At 45.3% G+C, this 20,262-nt stretch overlaps 1 protein-coding gene across 1 annotated transcript in view; it reads left to right on the forward strand.

The window, feature by feature from the left end:
• LOC126453417 (neural cell adhesion molecule 2-like) overlaps nt 1-20,262 on the forward strand; it is a 581,048-nt gene that overhangs the window by 461,569 nt on the left and 99,217 nt on the right. The window contains exon 8 of the mRNA XM_050091127.1: nt 13,709-13,774. Within this exon, the coding sequence (XP_049947084.1) occupies nt 13,709-13,774 (66 nt within the window). The remainder of the gene's footprint in view (nt 1-13,708; nt 13,775-20,262) is intronic.

The following is a 20,262-nucleotide window of genomic DNA, read 5'->3' on the forward strand; positions in this document are numbered from 1 at the left end:
GTTTCCCTAAATCGCCCATGACAGATGCCTCCATTGTTTCTTTGAAAGTGGCTACAGCTGGTTTCATTGCACATCACCCTTATTCCGAATTTGTGCTTCGTCTCCAATGATCTCGTTATCGACCAGACGTTGAATCCTTATCTTTCTTCCTCCTTTCGTTTATTTGTGTAATACATGTTGTACGGAATAGCAGAAAAGAAGAACCATTGTCATATCAAAGTGCAACAAAAAATTTGATGTAGCTTTCCTTGAGTAATCAGATGAGTAAACGTGAATCGAGAAATTGTCTCCTTCATTGAGAAGGTCAGTATTACGTAGAATGTAATCTTTCATGGCCGGAAATGTTATAATTATTGTTATTGCCTGACATACATTGCTATCGAAGCTGGTACTTTTTTTTATAAATAGAACGTTTTGTTTGGCCTGGTACTGACATTTTGAGATGGGTGTTGTGGTACTGAGTTACTGGTGACAATGGAACCAATAGCAGTGTAACATCTGAAGATAGTACTGGCGTTTGTCAAGAGAATTCGTTCTACCCAACAAATATTAATACCTGAACAAATAGATACGTCGAACATAACGTCTTCATTCGATGTAAGAATATCAACAGTCCTACGCTCTTTTCCCTACTTGCGAAGCGGGAAGATGATTATGAATCTTACTCATATTTAGGAGATGTGGGTTTCAAACGCTAATCCCACCGTATAAATCTAAACTTCTGTACACTATTCCCTCTTCACCGAATCAATATACCATGAAGGATAGCTTGAAAAGTCATGGGCTATTTTATGTCGCGGTCTTTATCTATTTGTGTCTCTTTCTCTTAACATCTAGGCAACAATAAACCTTAATAAGTAGAACCATAGGATCCCACCTCTACTTTCCTTGCTGGTTACATCATTGTAGAGCAAATTCTTCCTTCAGCAGGCTTCGAATTTTATAATACACTCATTTTCAGAAAAAAAAACAGAACACTTTGAACGACTAGCGAACGTTCGTATTCACAGGAATTATACATTGTTCTGCAAGAATGACTAGCATCTGGACCATGCCTCTCCGCGGGTTCAAGTTCAACACTGATATCGTGGCGCATCGCTACTTACCGGTAAAATGCGCCTGCGGCTCTCGTTGTCACTACAAGCAGAAGGTAATGGATCGGTGTGACTTGATCAGACGTCCAGGATGCCTCTTAGACGAGTGCACGAACCGTACCGTAAATCATTGAATTTGAAAGAAGGCGGATTATTAGTATCAGAAAATGTGGTGATTAATCCGGGAAATGGCTGCTCGTGTGGGGGGTGTGCAGAATGGTACACGGAAGGCCGTAGAACACGACGAGATGGGTCAGGTCGCACCGTTCAGACCAACCCCCGAGATAAGCGTCACCTCATCCGAAAGGACAGATCCGTGTCCTTCTCGGCTCTGGCACAACAGTAGAACAGTCGAACACATAATACACTGTCAGGGGTATCGGTTCCGTACCCGTCGTCCACTTCTCTGCCTGCCCTTGGCGATTGTGCAGACGCATGCTAAACGCCAGTGGTGTATGGAACGATGTGACTGGGGTCAGGATTCAGGTTCTGTTTGTTTGAGAATGATGGCCGCATCTTGGTTCGCCTCAGACAGGGGGAGCGGCATCACAGTGACTCCGTTCACATACGACTCATAGCACCAAATGAAGGCCTTATGGTTTGGGGTATGACAGTTGGTGCTTGTGCAGAATACTGTGAGAAGTGTGTCCTACGTGAATGACATCCTGCGACCTATAGTCATACCTTTTCTGCACAGCACCAAAGATCCTACTTTTAAGCAAGACAATGCACGACCGCATGTCACTGCACGAACGTGTGCCTTCTTGGTGTCACAGGATGTCAGCCTTTTTCCTGTCCCGCCAGAGACTCGTCGCCAGTCGAAAATGTGTGGGATACGGTGAAACGGATGCAGCGCTGTGACCCAATGCCAACAACTATTGATTAACTATGGAACTAGGTGAAAGCAGGAAGGATGGATATAACACAGGAACCCATATGGGCCTTATGGGCATCAGTGCCATCACGCATGAAACAAGTTGTCATGGTTCATGACGGACTCTGTGCCTACTATGCAGCAGATACTACTGTACATATCCTGTGAATTTGGAAGCCCTATCTCTAGTAGTTAAAGGTCTTTTGGTTTTTCTGAACATGAGTGTGTATCACTGCATACCCCAAAGGTGTGTTACCTCAGGTGGAATGAAGACCTAATTTAGATGTGACAGGAGATACGTATAACGTTGCAACATGATGTCATCTCTGGAATGATTTCAGGTAAGCTTATTAAAATAAACTGACATAAGTTACAAGCGAATTGGTATGTTTTACACACTCCAGGGGGGGGGGGAAAAAACAGTACGCCCTTTTAAAGGTTTCCCATCAGCTCAAGATTTATTGATGCAAGGGTACATATGGAGTACATGAAATGATTACATTTACAGATTAATAGCATAAATACCAGGTATCGACCTGTATTAGTACGTGGTGTAGACTCCACTGGTGGTAACGCAAGCACTGATTCTGGGTTCCAGTCGATCATACCGATGGCGAATTTTGTCCTGAGATACGTTATGCCACATCTGCTCGACCTGTTCACATAATTCTGTATGGGTTGTTGGCTGACGAATCGCATGAGTCACTTCGCGTCCCATCATAGCTCAAGCTTCCTCGATTGGATACAAGTAGGAGATGATACTGACCAGGGAAGTTGCTGCACATCTTGCAGAGCACATTGAGTGGCATTAACCTGCTGGAAGAACACGTCACCTTCCTTTTGCAAGAACGGTAAAAGAACGGGACTAACAACAATCTGCACGTACCGAGCTCTGATTAGCGTTCCCTCCAGACACACCAAAAGTGAACGAGATTGTAGCTTGTTGCACCCCGGACCATAAGGTGTGAGGTGGAGCTAGTGTGTCTGGGACGAATGCATTCTACGAGACAGCGCTCACCAGATCTACATCGTATGCGCTAACGACCAGTACTTCCACGCAGGCAGAATCTGCTTTTATCGCTGAAGACCATGGCACACTATTTCATCTTCCAAGTGATCCTCTGATGGCAACAGTCGAGCCATGCCCGTCGATGCTGTTGCGTGAGTGGAAGAGGGCTAGAGGTGTGCGTGCACGTAGACCTACTCCTAATAACCGGTTCGTAACAGTTCGTTTTGACACGTCTGCGCTCTCAAGTCCTCTTATATGAAAAGTGATAGCTGTGGCTCCCCCCGCAACACAATGATTATGGCGGACATATGTCCTGTGTGGACGTTCGGGGCCTCGTCTATGGTTGTGAGACTGTCCAACTGACTACAGATACCAGCGTCGTTGCACAAGTGACGCAGTACGTCCAACCTGTCTGGTAATGCTTTGAAATGACCAACCCACCATTCGGTAGACCACAATTGGACCATTTTAAAACTCGCCCAGTTGGCTGTTGGAAGCACGAGTGCGTCTCCGTAGCATGGTTGCATGCTTGCTTCACACGTTTACACCACACTGAGCCTTCTGGCTGTGAGCACTCCCTATTAAAGGGTAGACTCAGATGGCGCTCTGGTAGCTATGCCACTAAGCTGTCTGATGGCGGACAACGTTGAAACTATTATCAGTGCGTCAACTGTCCCCGAGGTGGCATAAGCCGTCCGTCAACGGATCCAAATCTACGTCGTATTTTCAGGTGCCCTAAATTTTTCCGCAATGTATTAATGATAATAAAGACTTACCGGTACTACAGATGATTATTATAATTGTCCATGAGTCTGTGTTTAATTGAACTTGCTGAAGGACGTTAGCAGGAATATTTTACTTTGAGGGCGATTTGCGTGTACTGGTCGATATCAGACGCTTCGGTAATCTAGATTGAACCAGAATATTTCAGTATAAATATTCAGCACCACTGATATTTCTGAACCTTACTTTAAATTAAACCGGCGGTTGCCGTTATTGTTTTAATAACAGACTCGTCACATTTCACTCTCTTCTGGCGCTCTTCATATCCTGATGTTTGGAGTATAAGCTTTATCATGCCTAACCCAAATGCAGTATTATACAGGTTAGGTCACCTGCGTTAATGGAAATGTCTGTCAAATGTAATAACCCTCAGTTATCTTCCATCCCTTCAGTGCCGTCCATAAACAGTAGCACATACGAGTTATCTTCTACGATTTCAGAGAGATATTTCACATAACTCTTACCAGATGACGTAAGTCTTGCGGTAGCCTTTTTATCCCTTCATATCAAGGCTCTATAGTCGACATCATTGCATTTCTTAATATATCATTATTCTGCTACTTGTAACCAGTAATTGCTGGACTCTTCTGACTGATTGAAATTCAACTCCTCCTTCGGCCATTAAGATTTTATGATTGCCCTAAGTCGGTTAAGGCGAATTCTGTTTTTTGTGGAAACGACACTCTTATGTCTTCGTCATTGTCGTCCTGTCGGAGCTTGTGGTCCGTTTCTAATGACCTCTTAGTTGACGGGATGACGAACATTGTTCTCGTTTCCTTTTTATGATGGTATGTGAAACGAAAGAGAGCATAGCAACATATGGCAGAGGAACTTTTACAGTCGCTAAGTTCTTAAGTTGTACCATACAACACCAGAACAACCAGTGAATGTACGATTCAAAGATGATTCCGAAAACCCTGTAAAATAGCAGAAGCTGTCGTACTAAAACAGAGACAAGATAAAAATGCAAGCTTCCTCACACCGTAACGGCCTATCTGCGGAATTACGAATGGGGTGTGATACTGGAAGTATTACTCACAAGTTCATTAAAAGGAGGTGGAGTACTGACAGAACGAAATAGCGCCTTGTTTCATTCCAGAAAAGGGGAATTTTACAGAGATCGAAATTAAACACCCGATGAAACATATTGTGTGATACGATCGCAAACTTTGTGGTGGTTGCAATATAAGACGCTTTTGGGAAATAAAGCAGACGAGAAATTCAGTTATTCCCTTTCTCCTGAAACGTGTGTGGGTGTCCTCTGGTGGAGGTTAGTGTGTCGGGGTGCGTCAAAAGCAGCGCGTTGCCAGTAGAAGCCTTTATTTATTACCCCAAGAATGTATACTGGTTTGTTCTGTTTACGTCAGGCGGGCACTCGGTGGTAGACATGCTGATGCTGATGCTGCTGATGATAATGATGGTGGTAGGTATGCGTAGGCGCACGACATCGCGGACTTTATTGATCATACTAAACTTTTATGAGGCGAGTATGCGAAATGTTGCAGAATTATTAAAACCTGAACTGCAAATAGAAACAAAAAGAATGCCCTAAACACACACACACACACACACACACACACACACACACACACACACACACACAGATATAATATATGAGGCAACAACTCCGCAACGCATTATAATCTGCAGCCTAAATCCTGAGGCCAGAGTCCAACACAGTCCACAAAATCTTAAAAGTTTGTTCACATTCGTCTCGTCAACAGATAAAATACAGGACAGCTTGTGCCCTCACAATACAAAAAGCCCTCAGTTTAAACGTGGAGTGCAATGATTTGCATGTGTGAGGAGGAAGGCATGCGTTAGAGTACGATGCTCAGTTTGTAGGCGGGTGAGGGCCACTTCATACTGCATGAGTGACAGGCATGGTGAACGCCTCAGCCGGATAATTGGCTCCACCAGCAACAACTTATTGTCCCTCAGTGACAGCTACTCCTCTTCCACAACTGCATAGGTCTCAGACGTAACAGAGAAACGAAACCCTACAGGGCAATGGCACATTTTGTCTCGGTATGGTCCCTGCAGGCGGCTTGACCTGCTTGTTTATTCCCCAAAATTCCCACATCTCCCGGTACTCATCAGGACGATACCTGCTTCAGCCCTCTGGTGAAAGAAGTGCAGTTAGAAATTTGTTCGCCGGAGAATTTTCCCTGCAGAGTACATATTCTGCGATGCTTGCAGGCCGTTAAGGGAGTTGGAGCAGATGAAGAACTGTTTGCCCTGCAGACTCGTTATCTATTCCACTGCCTAATGAATCGTACGGAACTCACTGATGAATGCAGTACATTCACAGGGAAGGCGAATTCTGAAGGCATAGTTGGTGAAGACTACTGAAGAGCCAGTGGAGACCCCTTATTTTCATCTGTCAGTGCACACAACTTCAGAACTGTGATGCCTGTCTAAAACTTTTAACTCAAAGACTGAAACCTTAACTCTCGAGCGCAATCCTTTTCATAATTCATCAAGTATAAAATAGTTTCGGGGCCTCTGTAAGAGCCGAGATGGAGATTGTTTCAACTTTGGTTCAAACCTTTAAAATCAGTCACACCGATCTCTATAAGGCAATCCATTGTGCGAATCTCATAGGGTATCTTCACTCGTATCTTCACTCGTTTTCAATTACGACTAAGCCATAGGCCTCAGTAGACAGAAAATTCCTTCGTTGTGCACCACGTCCAACATTTTTAAGTAAGAGGGCCTTGCAGGACCACACCGTGGACCAATAATCAAGTTAAGATCGCATCAACGACTTCTGAAACAGGAACAGGCACGTTCGGTCTGCTCCCCATGGATTGTGGCTAAGACATTTTAAAACACCACGTGCCTTAGGGGCTGTCTTTTCCTGTCCTTAAGGTGGTAATCATCACACAAAATTAGCTGAAACATCGTGTACTAACAGCACGAGAAAAACCACCAACACCCTACCTCTTTTTAAAATTGACGGATATCCCTTCAGCATACTGAAATACGAGGGCAGTTCAATAAGTAATGCAACACATTTTTTTCTGAAACAGGGGTTGTTTTATTCAGCATTGAAATACACCAGGTTATTCCCCAATCTTTTAGCTACACAACACTATTTTTCAACGTAATCTCCATTCAGTGCTACGGCCTTACGCCACCTTGAAATGAGGGCCTGTATGCCTGCACGGCACCATTCCGCTGGTCGATGTTGGAGCCAACGTCGTACTGCATCAATAACTCCTTCATCATCCGCGTAGTGCCTCCCACGGATTGCGTCCTTCATTGGGCCAAACATGGAAATCCGACGGTGCGAGATCGGGGCTGCAAGGTGCATGAGGAAGAACAGTCCACTGAAGTTTTGTGAGCTCCTCTCGGGTGCAAAGACTTGTGTGAGGTCTTGCGTTGTCATGAAGAAGGAGAAATTCGTTCAGATTTTTGTGCCTACGAACACGCTGAAGTCGTTTCTTCAATTTCTGAAGAGTACCACAATGCACTTCAGAGTTGATCGTTTGACCATGGGGAAGGACATCGAACAGAATAACCCCTTCAGCGTCCCAGAAGACTGTAACCATGACTTTACCGGCTGAGGGTATGGCTTTAAACTTTTTCTTGGTAGGGGAGTGGGTGTGGCGCCACTCCATTGATTGCCGTTTTGTTTCAGGTTCGAAGTGATGAACCCATGTTTCATCGCCTGTAACAATCTTTGACAAGAAATTGTCACCCTCAGCCACATGACGAGCAAGCAATTCCGCACAGATGGTTCTCCATTGCTCTTTATGGTGTTCGGTTAGACAACGAGGGACCCAGCGGGAACAAACCTTTGAATATCCCAACTGGTGAACAATTGTGACAGCACTACCAACAGAGATGTCAAGTTGAGCACTGAGTTGTTTGATGGTGATCCGTCGATCATCTCGAACGAGTGTGTTCGCACGCTCCGCCATTGCAGGAGTCACAGCTGCGGACAGCCGGCCCGCACGCGGGAGATCAGACAGTCTTGCTTGACCTTTTGGCGATGATGACACACGCTTTGCCCAACGACTCACCGTGCTTTTGTTCACTGCCAGATCGCCGTAGACATTCTGCAAGCGCCTATGAATATCTGAGATGCCCTGGTTTTCCGCCAAAAGAAACTCGATCTCTGCCTGTTGTTTGCAACGCACATCCGTTACAGACGCCATTTTAACAGCTCCGTACAGCGCTGCCACCTGTCGGAAGTCAATGAAACTATACGAGACGAAGCGGGAATGTTTGAAAATATTCCACAAGAAATTTCCGGTTTTTTCAACCATAATTGGCCGAGAAAAAAAATGTGTTGCATTACTTATTGAACTGCCCTCGTACCAGTTTCTGAATATGTCTATAACCTTTAAAATAACTCTGCTTATACCACATCGAAATACGTCATTCCACATTCGTCTGTTCAGGCGTTACATATGACATACTTTCACTGAGGTGGTAAAACTCATGGGATACCTCTTTAAACTGTGTCGGACCTCCTGTTGCCCGACGTAATGCAGCAGCGCGACGTGTGACGGACTCAACAAATCGCTGGAAATTCTCTGCAGAACTACTGAGCCTTGCTGCCTCCTTAGCCGACCGTAGCTCTGAAAGTGCTGCCCATACGTGATTTTGGCACGAAGGTGCCGCTTGGTTATGACCCATAAATATTCTATGGGATTCTTTTTGACGACTTCCTTTGTCAAATAATTTGCTCCATTTGTTCAGAATGTTCTTCAAACAAGTCGCAAACAATTGTGACTTTCCATCTTTGTTTGGACACACGAACTCTATTAATGGCCGAAAAGTGTCTCCAAGTAACTGAACACACCTTTTTCAGTCAGTGATCATTTCAGATGGACCGGAGGACCCATTCCATTCCATGTAGACAGAGTCAACGCCGTTGTGGAGCCACCGCCAGATTGCACAATGCTTTGTTGACAACTTGGGTCCGTGGCTCCACTGGGTCTGCACCACACTCGAACCCTACAATCAGTTCTCACCTACTGAAACTGGGACTCATCTGATGAGGCCACGGTTTCCCAGTTGCGTCGAGTCCAACATATATGGTGACGAACCCAGGAGAGGCGCTGCAGGCGATTTGCTGTTAGGAAAGGCAATTGCGTCGGTGTTTGCTGCCTTAACCCTTTAACGGCTGATATCGCGGCACTGTCCTACCGGATACATTTGTTGCACCTCTCACATTGATTTCTGCGGTTATTTCACGCAGTGTTGTTTGTCTTTTAGCACTGACAACAATACGCAAAGGCCGCTGCTCTCGGTCGTTAAGTGAAAGTCGCCGCGTTGTCCGTGGCGAGGCGTAATGTCTGAAATTTAGTATTCCCGACGCGTTATTGGTACTGGGGATCTCGGAATGTTGAATTACCTAACTTTTACGAATTAGGATGTCCCATGTTGCTAGCTTTAAAAGCCATTCATCGTTCAAAGACTGTTAATTCTCATGAAGTCGGAAATTTTTTCACATGAATCACCAAAGTACAAATGACAGCTGCACCAATGCTTTGCTCTTTTATACTTTGTGTACACGATACTACCGCCATCTGTATATGTGATCGTCACTATCCCATGCTTTTGTCATCTCAGTGTATATTCAGTACGGTTGCGGTGAAGTGAGAAACGACTCTGTCTAACATGCGAATATACAGTTGCTCCTAATAGAGACAATTGTGCGATGTAGTCGCAACCGTTAGTAGCAAAATGCTTGCAGAATACTGATGTGTCGGCACTAGTAACTGCAAAAGGATGTAGTTACAAGGAATGTAGGCATGCGCTATACAGCAGAATACAGGGCAGAACGCACGATTAGACGTACCACCTCACAAATGTGTCACTCCTAGGTACAGTATGTACGTGCACTTTTGAATGTCTACAAAGAATGGTGAGCCATTCGCAGTCATGTGATCACGGTGTGAGAAAATTGCTTGTATCGAGATTCTCTCTCACTGCGACCGGACAGGAGTTTTACATTTTGTCAGGGACAATCCTTTTCATATCCGACTGAGTCTGTTACTGTATGAGAATACAGTCGCATCTCACCCAAGCGAACACTACGAGAATGAAGTGCATTCAGTGGACTTCATATAGTTAGAGAGGTGGGGGATAGATAGGAGGGACGGGGGAGGGGAGGGGGCGTATTACGTCGCAAAAAGCCTTTGCTCTCAACAGCACATAAAGCTGTAGGTCTTCAACGGACCGAACAACGCAGAAGCCGGGCAGTGGCTGAATGGAAGCGTGTAGAGTTGTCGCTGTTTTGCTTCTTTTCAGATGATGAAAGGCGACGGGCACACTGGCAGCCGTGTGAGGCATTTAACCCGCAGAGTGGGGATGATGCAGCTCAGGTGGGAGATGGTTCTGTTGCTTTGGGCACGTATTTCGCACCATGACTTAAGCTCTCTCATTCATTTTGCTATTAACACGAACCTGGATATTTATTTCAACATTCTTGGTGATCACATGTTGCCATTTCCTCTTAATCTTCATGACGAATAAGCCGTAGACACTGCAAAAAATAGTTCAAATGACTCTGAGCACTATGGGACTTAACAGCTATGGTCATCAGTCCCATAGAACTTAGAACTACTTAAACCTAACTAACCTAAGGACATCACACAACACCCAGTCATCACGAGGCAGAGAAAATCCCTGACCCCGCCGGTAATTGAACCCGGGGAAGCTGGGCGCGGGAAGCGAGAACGCTACCGCACGACCACGAGCTGCGGACGTAGACACTGCAAAGAATACAGTTTTGTTCACAGGGGTCCGCTAATACGTTCTTATTGGTTATCATGCAGGCAACTTACGCACCTCGACTGCTGAACGAAATCAACTTACCTTAACTCCATAGAATATGTCTGGGACTGTTTTGAACAGTGAGTGGAACCTAGCATCAGAGCAATTTGATCATTCTGTAGAATGAAATCAGCTTTACGGGCTTCAGCTGGATGTGGCATACCCGGACAAATTTGTGGATTCTCTTCCTTGCCGAATTAAAGCACTTATCACGGCTATAAGAAGTGTTTATACGGTACTAGCGCGATATCTTCTGGCGGTGATTTTGCCTAGTATGATTACATGTGCAATGGACTGATGTTACTAACTCTTTGAATTCTCACGCTATCCGTGTGCGAGCCGCTTTTATGATTTAGTAATATCTTATTTTCTAGTGTTTTTCACGGTTTCAGTTGTTGCGAGACGTATCCTACGTCGTGAAATTTGACATAAATTTTTTCTAAAATGGAAACGTAGTCATATAAAAGGACTTTCTTTCGCACAGTATGCCAAAGGTATTCGAAGTCGGAAGAATGCAGAGTCTGGCCTCGCTTTATATGGGGCACAGAGCGCATGGTTTGGCCTTCTTATAATGCGACCAAACCATATGAGTGCCTGGTGATACGAGTAGAACTGTACGGAGTGTAATGGGGCGAAGATATTCGGCTAATCAGAAACCGGTAACGAAGACATAACAACAAGCTGTGACTATCGGTATTACGTGAAGCATTAAAATTTATGCCGTTTGTCAACACTGAACTGCATAAATTGTTAATAAGAGCTACAAAAAGTTATATACACAGTAATACAGAAAGAATCGTTTCATATTTGTAGCTTCTCTTGTTGTTCTGATGTGTTAACAGAGTCCTGTTCGGCACAACTCACTGCATTCGCTGTTCGGCAATGTTTAGTTTAACTGTAGTGTGGTAACATAAATTTCTGGAACACGCCGCGTGGGGTTGAACGAGAGATATATCTTAGTTTGTTCTGCAGTTATCTTACAAACTATTTTCCTGATGTGGTCATTACCCAAAGTAATTTCAGACACCTCGTTCTTGCTGTGGTGTACTATTTATTTATGTCACATGCTTGTCCCGACTTTTATACGAGTACTGAGGGCATACTGAGTGGATTTTTCAATAGTCATATAGTTTTGTTTTTAATTATGCTTCTCGATTCGAAACAATACACACTATAGTTTTTACATGAACAAAATTTTACTTACAATTACTTCTGCGTCCTACCAAAATCAGCGGTTCCTTCTGTTTCGTTGAAGATTAAGTATTGACTTCCACTGCACTTACGAAATACCGGCACGCATTCACATTGGTACTTTTTGAATCTGTAGTTTTCATACTTCGTCTTTCGTTCGTATTGTGAAACTGTTCACTAGAGTTTACTATTTGGGCGTAACAGCATTGGTTAGCAACATTAATTGGGACAGTCTGAGTTAAAGTGACAAAACTCCATGTTTGGCAGCTGCTCAACAGAAATTACAACCGTATTGTAAAAACTTGTTAAGTGTCGTTACACAGTTCAAGAGAGTTGTTAGTTACGTTTTCGTCCTCCATCCCTCACATGTACACTACATTTGTTTCCAGAGCTACAGTGGGTAAAGTCAACATTAGGTTTGTTTTATGAAGCATTCATTCATAATGTGTCATTTTATTTTAAATGTTTTCTAAATCAGGATCGAAACTTGTGTCTGAGGTTTAATAATTTGGTTAATGGCAGAATTCTAAAAAAGATGTAGAATGGAATCCGTACACTTGTAATTTCGTTAAAGGTATTTTAAGAAGGCAATCTTTTACGAGTACTTAGTCACATGTTAATCGGTAGAATTTAAAGACTACCAGCTTGCGTTAATGATCGAAGAACACTGTACTCGATAATGATGTGAAAACCGAAATCTAGACTGTACACAGGAAATATAGGGTTACAACCCAATGGCGATGTATTCTTTCAAAATGTGCTGTATGAGTGTTGCTCAGCACCATCGAAAAATTGCTTTATACCGTACAAATAAATTTACAAAAAATGTTGCTAGTGTTCCAAGACTGATATTAAAAAGCTGGTATAAAAATTTGTTTATCTGACGGATAAGAATAACCTGACATATTTTGAAAATGATAGGTAAAGTAACCTTTGAGAAAATGTTGTTCATGTGATAGTTAAGTACTCTAGAAGTAACCCGCAAGGTCGTGATTAAGTTATTTGTAAAACAGGTTGAAAAATACATGTTATGACCAATAACATAATGACAACACACAGAAAATTTGGTTCATTTATTTCTGAAGCAGTAAAAGTTACCTTATCTTATATGTACCTGAATATTTTCTCACAGTCCGCCTTAATATAAAAGTTGAAACGCTCCTGGAACGTAACTAAATGTGGTGTGCGTACTGTAAGACCTTCGGTACACGCACCATCAGATTATTTGACTTGTCGCTCTAACGAAGTAGGCGAGTGTCAGCAATATGTCTCGTGGTCCTATCGTGGCGTGTTTATCTTCTGCCGTTAGGTGAGACGATAGAAATGCCACTTGCACGCTTAGAGTAGCAGACTGACGGTGACCAACTTTAAACAGAACTTGATTAATTTTCACACACATTTATTAAAATAATAAAAAGCATAGAGATTACGTAACTTGGTTCTGGATGCTGTTTACAATTGACAATCTGAGGTTCCTTTGGTCTTGGTACGTTAATCTTATTCTCACATGTCTTCATGGCTAAGTACAGGAATATGATAATCTTATTAGGCGCAGACTGAAACTTGACTGCAGACTAATGCAGACTGACTAATCGGAGGTCTGTACACTCGTTATAATACCTCGCGCGTTCAGGTATCACTGCGCGAGTGTGATCCGCGAAGAGAAAGGGTTCTACATTAGCAGCAATCTCATTGGCTGCGAGAGATATTAATACGCGGATCGGCGGAAGCAGAATTTGGTCCGTCTTTATGGCAGCGCCATCTCGTAGAGCGGAGACGGACGAGCGCTGCGCCTGCGCTGTTGTGCTTAGCGGGGCGCGCTCTAGTGTGAAAGTTGTGTACGCGCTGACTACGCGGAACTATGTACACAATACCAAGTATATCAAAATGCAGCAGGAAAAAGGCGTTAGCGGGAATGAGGCTTTAGGAGCTGCTGGTGTGTAGCGGCTGCCCTCTGTTGGTCAGTGTCGACGGCGCCGTCGCCGCCCGCGCCGCTGCTGCCACCCCCGGCGTGGTTGGTGGTGGTGGTGGTGGCGGCCGTGCTGCTGCTGTGCGCTGCCGCCGGCGTCGCCGTGGCCAGAGCCCGCGGCTGCCGGCTGCGGGGGCGGCGCCGCGGCGCCCAGGGCGACAGCACCGGCAGCAGCTCCCCAAGCGGCAAGACGCCGCCCCCCATCCAGGAGGACAACCCCGACGTCGTGCCGCCCCGCAAAGACGGTGAGTCCAGGGCAGGTCTAGGCCAACTCCTCCTTTTGGTACGCTGCACTCCAATGCTTTCTTTTTCACAGTATGCATGGACACTACGAAACTAGTCAAGGCCAAACATCCTTATTAGTCCAGATAGTAACTACGAAGGTGTTTCACTCTCAGGACATTTCTAATCTCTCTACCAGAAGATTTTCATTAGCATCCAAAAATTATACGTAAACAAGAGAGAAGTACTGTTTTCGGAAAAAGAGGCAAATTTCAGTCACAAGAAATGTGACGTACGCGTATGGTTGGTTGCCTGGTTTGAGGGAGAAAGGGACCAAACTACAGGGTAATCGGTTCCTTGTTCCAGACGCAAGCAAGGCTCAGGATAAAACAACGTTTGGGGAAGTAAAAGGAGGAAAAGGAATGCAGAACCACACCTAGAACGAAAACGAATGGTACGAACAAAAAACGGGGAAAACATATATCATAAGGAAAAATCGAAGATTGTATTGAAACCATATAGCAGATGGTCTGGGCTTGCTGATCACAAGAATAGCTCTGCAACACATTAAAATGTGTACCCCAAAAAGACAAGGCGAGATGAACACATGAATGGGAAAGACAGACACCAAGACAAACAAATCCAAAGAAGGTGTGACAGAGTGTTAAAATGGAGGGAGGGTAGAGCCCTCAGAGAGAAGGCCAAACACCCACCCCAAAATGGTACCCCCTCACGAATAATCTGCCGTTGAGGCATTGTCACCCAACACCGAAGGCAGGGTGCTGGGAAGGTTAAAGTTCGCCGCAGAGAGGCTAAAATTTGGCAGCCAAGCATGATGAACACGACAGTTAGAAGGGAGCCACAGCGACATTGAGGTGGGTCTTTGCGATGGGTAAGGTAACCATGTGTTAGCCACGTATGGCCAATGCGGAGCTGGCAGGCGACAACAGATTCCCTACGAGTGGCTCGCATGGATGATCGCCACACATTCGTCGTCTCCTTAATAGCACGGAGTTTATTAGGTGTACTCACAGTGCGCCATTCAGTATCCCAGATAGCGAAAACTTTGCGGCGGAAGACTGCTTGGAAATTGGTCTCTAGTAGGCCAACCTCCAGAGATGGTTACCTGGTGGCCTGTTGAGCCAGACGGTCAGCAAGTTCATTGCCCGGCATCCCAACATGGCCTGGGTTTCAAATGAAGGTCACTAAGCGTCTACTGATGCAAAGGGCATAAAGAGACTTCTGAATTAACAGTACCAAATGATGCCTAGGAAAGCACTGGTCGATAACTTGTAGGCTGCTTAAGGAGTCACTGCAAATGACGAAGGACTCACCAGAGTCGGAGTGGATGTGATCAAGGGCGCGATAGTTGGCAACCAACTCTGTAGTGAAAATGCTGCAGCCATCCAGCAAGGAGCGTTGTTCAGTATAGCCAACGTGAGCGTAAACGTAGTCAACAAGACTGTCGACCAGTAATTCATCTGCATAGATTATTTCTGAGCTCTCAAACTGGTCAAAAAGAGAGATGAAATGCTGATCGAGGGCCTCACGTGGAAGTGGGCATTTGGGGCCTTGCAATAGGTCCAGTCGAAGCTGTGGCTGAGGTATGGACCATGGAGGTGTACAGAAGTGTGCCTAAAGGAAAGCTTGTGTGGGGGAAGTGCCGAGTTCATGAAGAAGTTCCCAGATATAGATGGTGAATGGAAGCCCAGTCCGAGCCCACTACTGCGGGAGATGGACCACAGTGTTGGGGAAAAGGACAGATCCCTGCAGGACCCCATTCTCTTGAGTATGGGAAGCAACGATGAGAACTCTGAAAGTGCGGCGTCACAAAAAGTGTTGTATAAAAATCGTGAGTGGACCCCAAAGACCCCACTCATGCGGAGTAGCAAGGAAGTGGTATAGTATGCCTTCGTGAGATCGAAAGAGTCGGCAATAAGGTTTGTTGCCGAGAAAAGGCGGATCGAATGACAGACTCCAGGTACACCAAGCAGTCGATGGTGGAGCGTCCTTGGCGAAAACCACCCTGAGACAAGCCAGAAGGTCCTGAGACTCAATACGCCAACACAACCGCCAGCTCACCATACGTTCAAGCAGCTTGCACAGAACGTGTGAGGCTGATGGGACGATAGCTTTAGGACTGGAAAGATTACACTTTCCTGCCATTGCGATGGGAATTCGCCATTGCTCCAAATGCAGTAGAAGACATTAGGGAGGTGGTTGGGAATCTGCTGACAGATGTCTTAGCATTTGCGAATGGATGAGATCTGGTCGAGAGGATGTGTCCAGTCGACAAGGGCACTGAGAAATTCCCACTCACTGAAGGGAGCATTATAAGGCTCAGGGTGGCGTTGAACAAAAGAGAGGTGTTGTCGCTCCACCCTCTATTTGACGAGACGAAAGGTGGGGTGGTAATTCTCCGACACAGAGATGCGAGCGTAATGCTCAACGAGATGCTCGGCAATTACGTCGGGATCGGCAGATACAGCTCCATTTTTGGAAATTCCAGGTACACATGCTGGGGTCTGATAGTCGTAAAGTTGGCAGAGCTTGGTTCAAACCTAGGAGAAGGTTCGTGTGCCAACGATAGAGACATAGCGTTCCCAATACTCCTGCTTCTTTCGTTTGATGATGAGGCGAACCTGCGCTTGGAGCCGTTTGATGGCAATAAGGTTCTCCAGGGAGGGTGGCGCTTACGACATTGGAGGACCTACCTACAATCTCTAATGGCCGCATCGATTTATGGCGACCACCAAGGCATTGGCATCCGCCAGTGGCAACCAGAGGAACGAGGGATTACTGATTCGGCTGTGGTAACAATGGAATTAGTGCCATCATGTGTCACTTCATCGATGCATGAAATGGATACTCTGTGTTAGTAGCGGATGTGAAAGTGTTCCAGTCAGCCTTGGGAAGGACCCACCTGGGCAAGTGTCGAGACAAGGGACGCTGCAGTATGGACAGGAAGAGTGGAAAGTGGTCACTACAAGTCGTCATGTGCTCTCCATTGGATAGATGGTAGAAGACCAGGACTGCAACCGAGCGAGGTGGCGCAGTGGTTAGAACACTGGTCTCGCATTCGGGAGGACGACGGTTCAATCCCGTCCCCAGCTATCCTGATTTAGGTTTTCTGTGATTTCCCTAAATCGTTTCAGGGAAATTCCAGGATGGTTCCTTTAAAAGGGCACGGCCAATTTCCTTCCCCATCCTTCCCTCACCCAAGCTTGTGCTCCGTCTCTAATGACCACTTTGTCGATGGGACGTTAAAAAAACACTAACCTAACCTAACCAGGACTGCAAACCTAGAGATCAATGGCCGAGGCTTTCCCCTCTCGCCACTCCTTAGGACTTTGGTCCGAGGGCTTCTCAGAAGTAGCTTCAGGGACAGAGGAAGACCGTGAAGCCCTTTGACCAGCAGCCAGGGGCTCTTTCAACCACTGGCTGATGTCCACTGTGGGGACCATGGGAGGTGGAGTCCCAGGGACCCCTTGAACATAAGAGGAGCTGGAGAATGCCATAACTTCTTTGGCTGGGGGGAGGGGACCGATGTCCCCGGCATTTGTGGGGGGGGGGGGGGGCGTGAGGTGATAGTCCCAAAGTAGAAGCCTTGGGAGAAACAGAAGAAGACATGCCCCCAGCTAACTGGACGGGGGAGGCAGATGGGTGGCCCTGAGGGCCGACTGGAGCAACCTTAGGGGATGGGTGTAACGGCGTCATCGATGGAGACGCCATCGTGGCGGCAGCATAAGAAGGTAGCATGGAAACAGGGTTTAGTCTTTCATATTTGAGTTTAGCCACGCGATAAGATAGCCTATCCAGGGCTTGTATTCCATAATTTTGCGCTCCATTTGGAGTACTGGGCAGTCTGGTCAGCAGAGGGAGTGAAGCTGTCCACAGTTCACACAGGTGGAAGGCACTGCACATGGAGTACTTGGATGCAGCAATCGTCCACAGTCTCTACATTTTGCCCCTGAAGGTCACTGGAAGGACATATTCCCGAATTTCCAGCACTTGAAGCACCACATAGGATTTTACGTCACATCAGTACACCATCACTTTGACCTTTTAGGTAATGAATCACCCTCAAAGGCCTAGATGAAGGCGGTGGTGGCAACCCAATTGCCTTTGGAGCCCCTGTAAACGCGCCGGAAGAAAGGGACACCCCACCGTCCTAAATTGACACGAAGCTCGTCATTGGACTGTAACAGGAGGTCGCGATGAAAAATAATTCCTTGGACGGTATTGACGCTTTTGTGGGGAGCGACTGAAACAGGACTATCACCCAGCTTTTCACAGGCGACAAACGTCTGGGACTGGGTTTGGGATGCCGCCTGAATCAAAATCGACCCATTGCGCATTTTGGACAGCGCTTCACGTCACCAAAATTATCTTCTAGGTGCTCAGCAAAAAACAGAGGCTTTGTTTGCAGGAAGGAGTACCGATCAGTTCTGCTGCAAACTAAGTAATGTGGTGAACAGGGATCCTGTCGCTGTGAAGCCCTACGTTCCTCCCAAGGTGTTGCTATGGAGGGGAACAACTTAGGGTCATACCTGTCAGCGTTGTAATGAACCACCAAATGGGTACATGACAGCCCCACCACAACGAACTGGCTACCGTGCTCGATATGGGGGGCAGAGGAATCCAACAGCGTCATTGGGGGCGAAAGAGGACAGGAGACAACGGAAGCAAATGAAATACCCCGGAAAATGTCCTCACCCAAATAGTTGAATTGCAGGTGGAGAGGCAAAACCATGACAAGAGATTCAGGAGATCGAACTTAAGGGCACTATAGATAACTTGTGCATCACGTAAGACGTCCTTCCCCATATGGTACGCACTTCTGTGGCATTTCGAAAGCGGCAGGTCAAACCATAGAATAGTACCTGAACATACACGGCCGACATATATGAGACTCCTTTTAGTCGCTTCTTACGACAGGCAGGAATACCTCGGGCGTATTCTAAGCCCCGAACCCTTAGGGGGGAGGTGGGCATAGGTATTTACAACATATGTAATTAAAGATGTTGAGAAACTGAAACGGCACATTATAAAATAATACCATAAAAATAGCTTCAACGGCGAGCAATAGAGGATATGAAATGAAGTCGCTGTCGCTAATGGAGGACACCACTCATGCAGATACCTAAATAGTTCGCAGTATTTGCATATGGATTGCATTTTACTCTGTTTACACAGATAACCGGTTTTGGCTTTGTAGCCATCTTCACATTGACAAGAGGAAAATAATAATAAAGGTAGTTCGCATTTTGTTAAACGTGTACGTCAAGGTATTACGTTCTAATAGAAAAGTAATGGAGTGACAAAGATGAGATCTTATCGTTGACCGATTTAACTAACGATGCACGCCATACATAAATTACGGTACACAAGTACAAATCTTGGCGGTTGTGGAGGGGATAATGTCGTTTTAAAAGCAAATATCTTCTGAAAGTAATTAACGTGATAAAGTTTAGTCAAAGCGAGGTTCATACAGCGTTAAATCAAGTTAGTAAAGAGACGTAAAAATGTTGTGCAGTTGTTAGCTTATGAACGAAAAGGGCCGTGACATAACTGCATATAAAAATAAACTAATATCTCACAGCTAGCGCCAGTAAAATGAGCCTGAAAGTATAAAGAATAAGAACTAAAATTAATGCAGACGAAACGCATGTATTATGAGTAAGTGCTTCGTGAAAGAGAAGTCAGCAGTTGTCGGATTGTTCAAGAAGTCCACCATCACACTGTAGGGCAGTTGTGCAGGCCGCCATCAGTTTTCTGTGTGCTCCGAACCATCGGATCGCTGGGCTCTGTGCATTCCTTCGTCACTGGCAAAGTCTTTACAGAATGATGTCGGATGCTTGTGATGGGAACTGTCACCAGGTATCATCAGTGTGTACACTCTTATAGCAAATCATCCCAACAATTGAAGTGTCGACAGTATAACGAAATTCACGTTGTTGGTTAAGTATACCCTGGACATTAGCTTTCAGATTACCACAGATCTCCATTTCTTCCACTGCATTAAGTAGGGCCCCTCTATATTCATAATGTAACATATTGGAAATAGACTGGATACTGTTCATACCTTCACCATATGTGATGATGTGTTCACCAAGGGCAATTTGCTTACTATGTTCGTACAAATGTTCTTGTATCTCGTGACACAATTTCTGCCTGTTTGACTGAAACATACTTTGCCACAGCTACCACACATCCGTTTATACACACCTGATCATGAGTATTTATCATTTTAAGGGCAGTTATTTCAATGCATGTTTATGATTTAAAACCCTATATGACTGTATTCACGAAGACACTGGGATACCTT

The sequence above is a fragment of the Schistocerca serialis genome, chromosome 1 (assembly GCF_023864345.2).
Source record: "Schistocerca serialis cubense isolate TAMUIC-IGC-003099 chromosome 1, iqSchSeri2.2, whole genome shotgun sequence".
Classification (NCBI taxonomy): Eukaryota; Metazoa; Arthropoda; class Insecta; order Orthoptera; family Acrididae; genus Schistocerca; species Schistocerca serialis.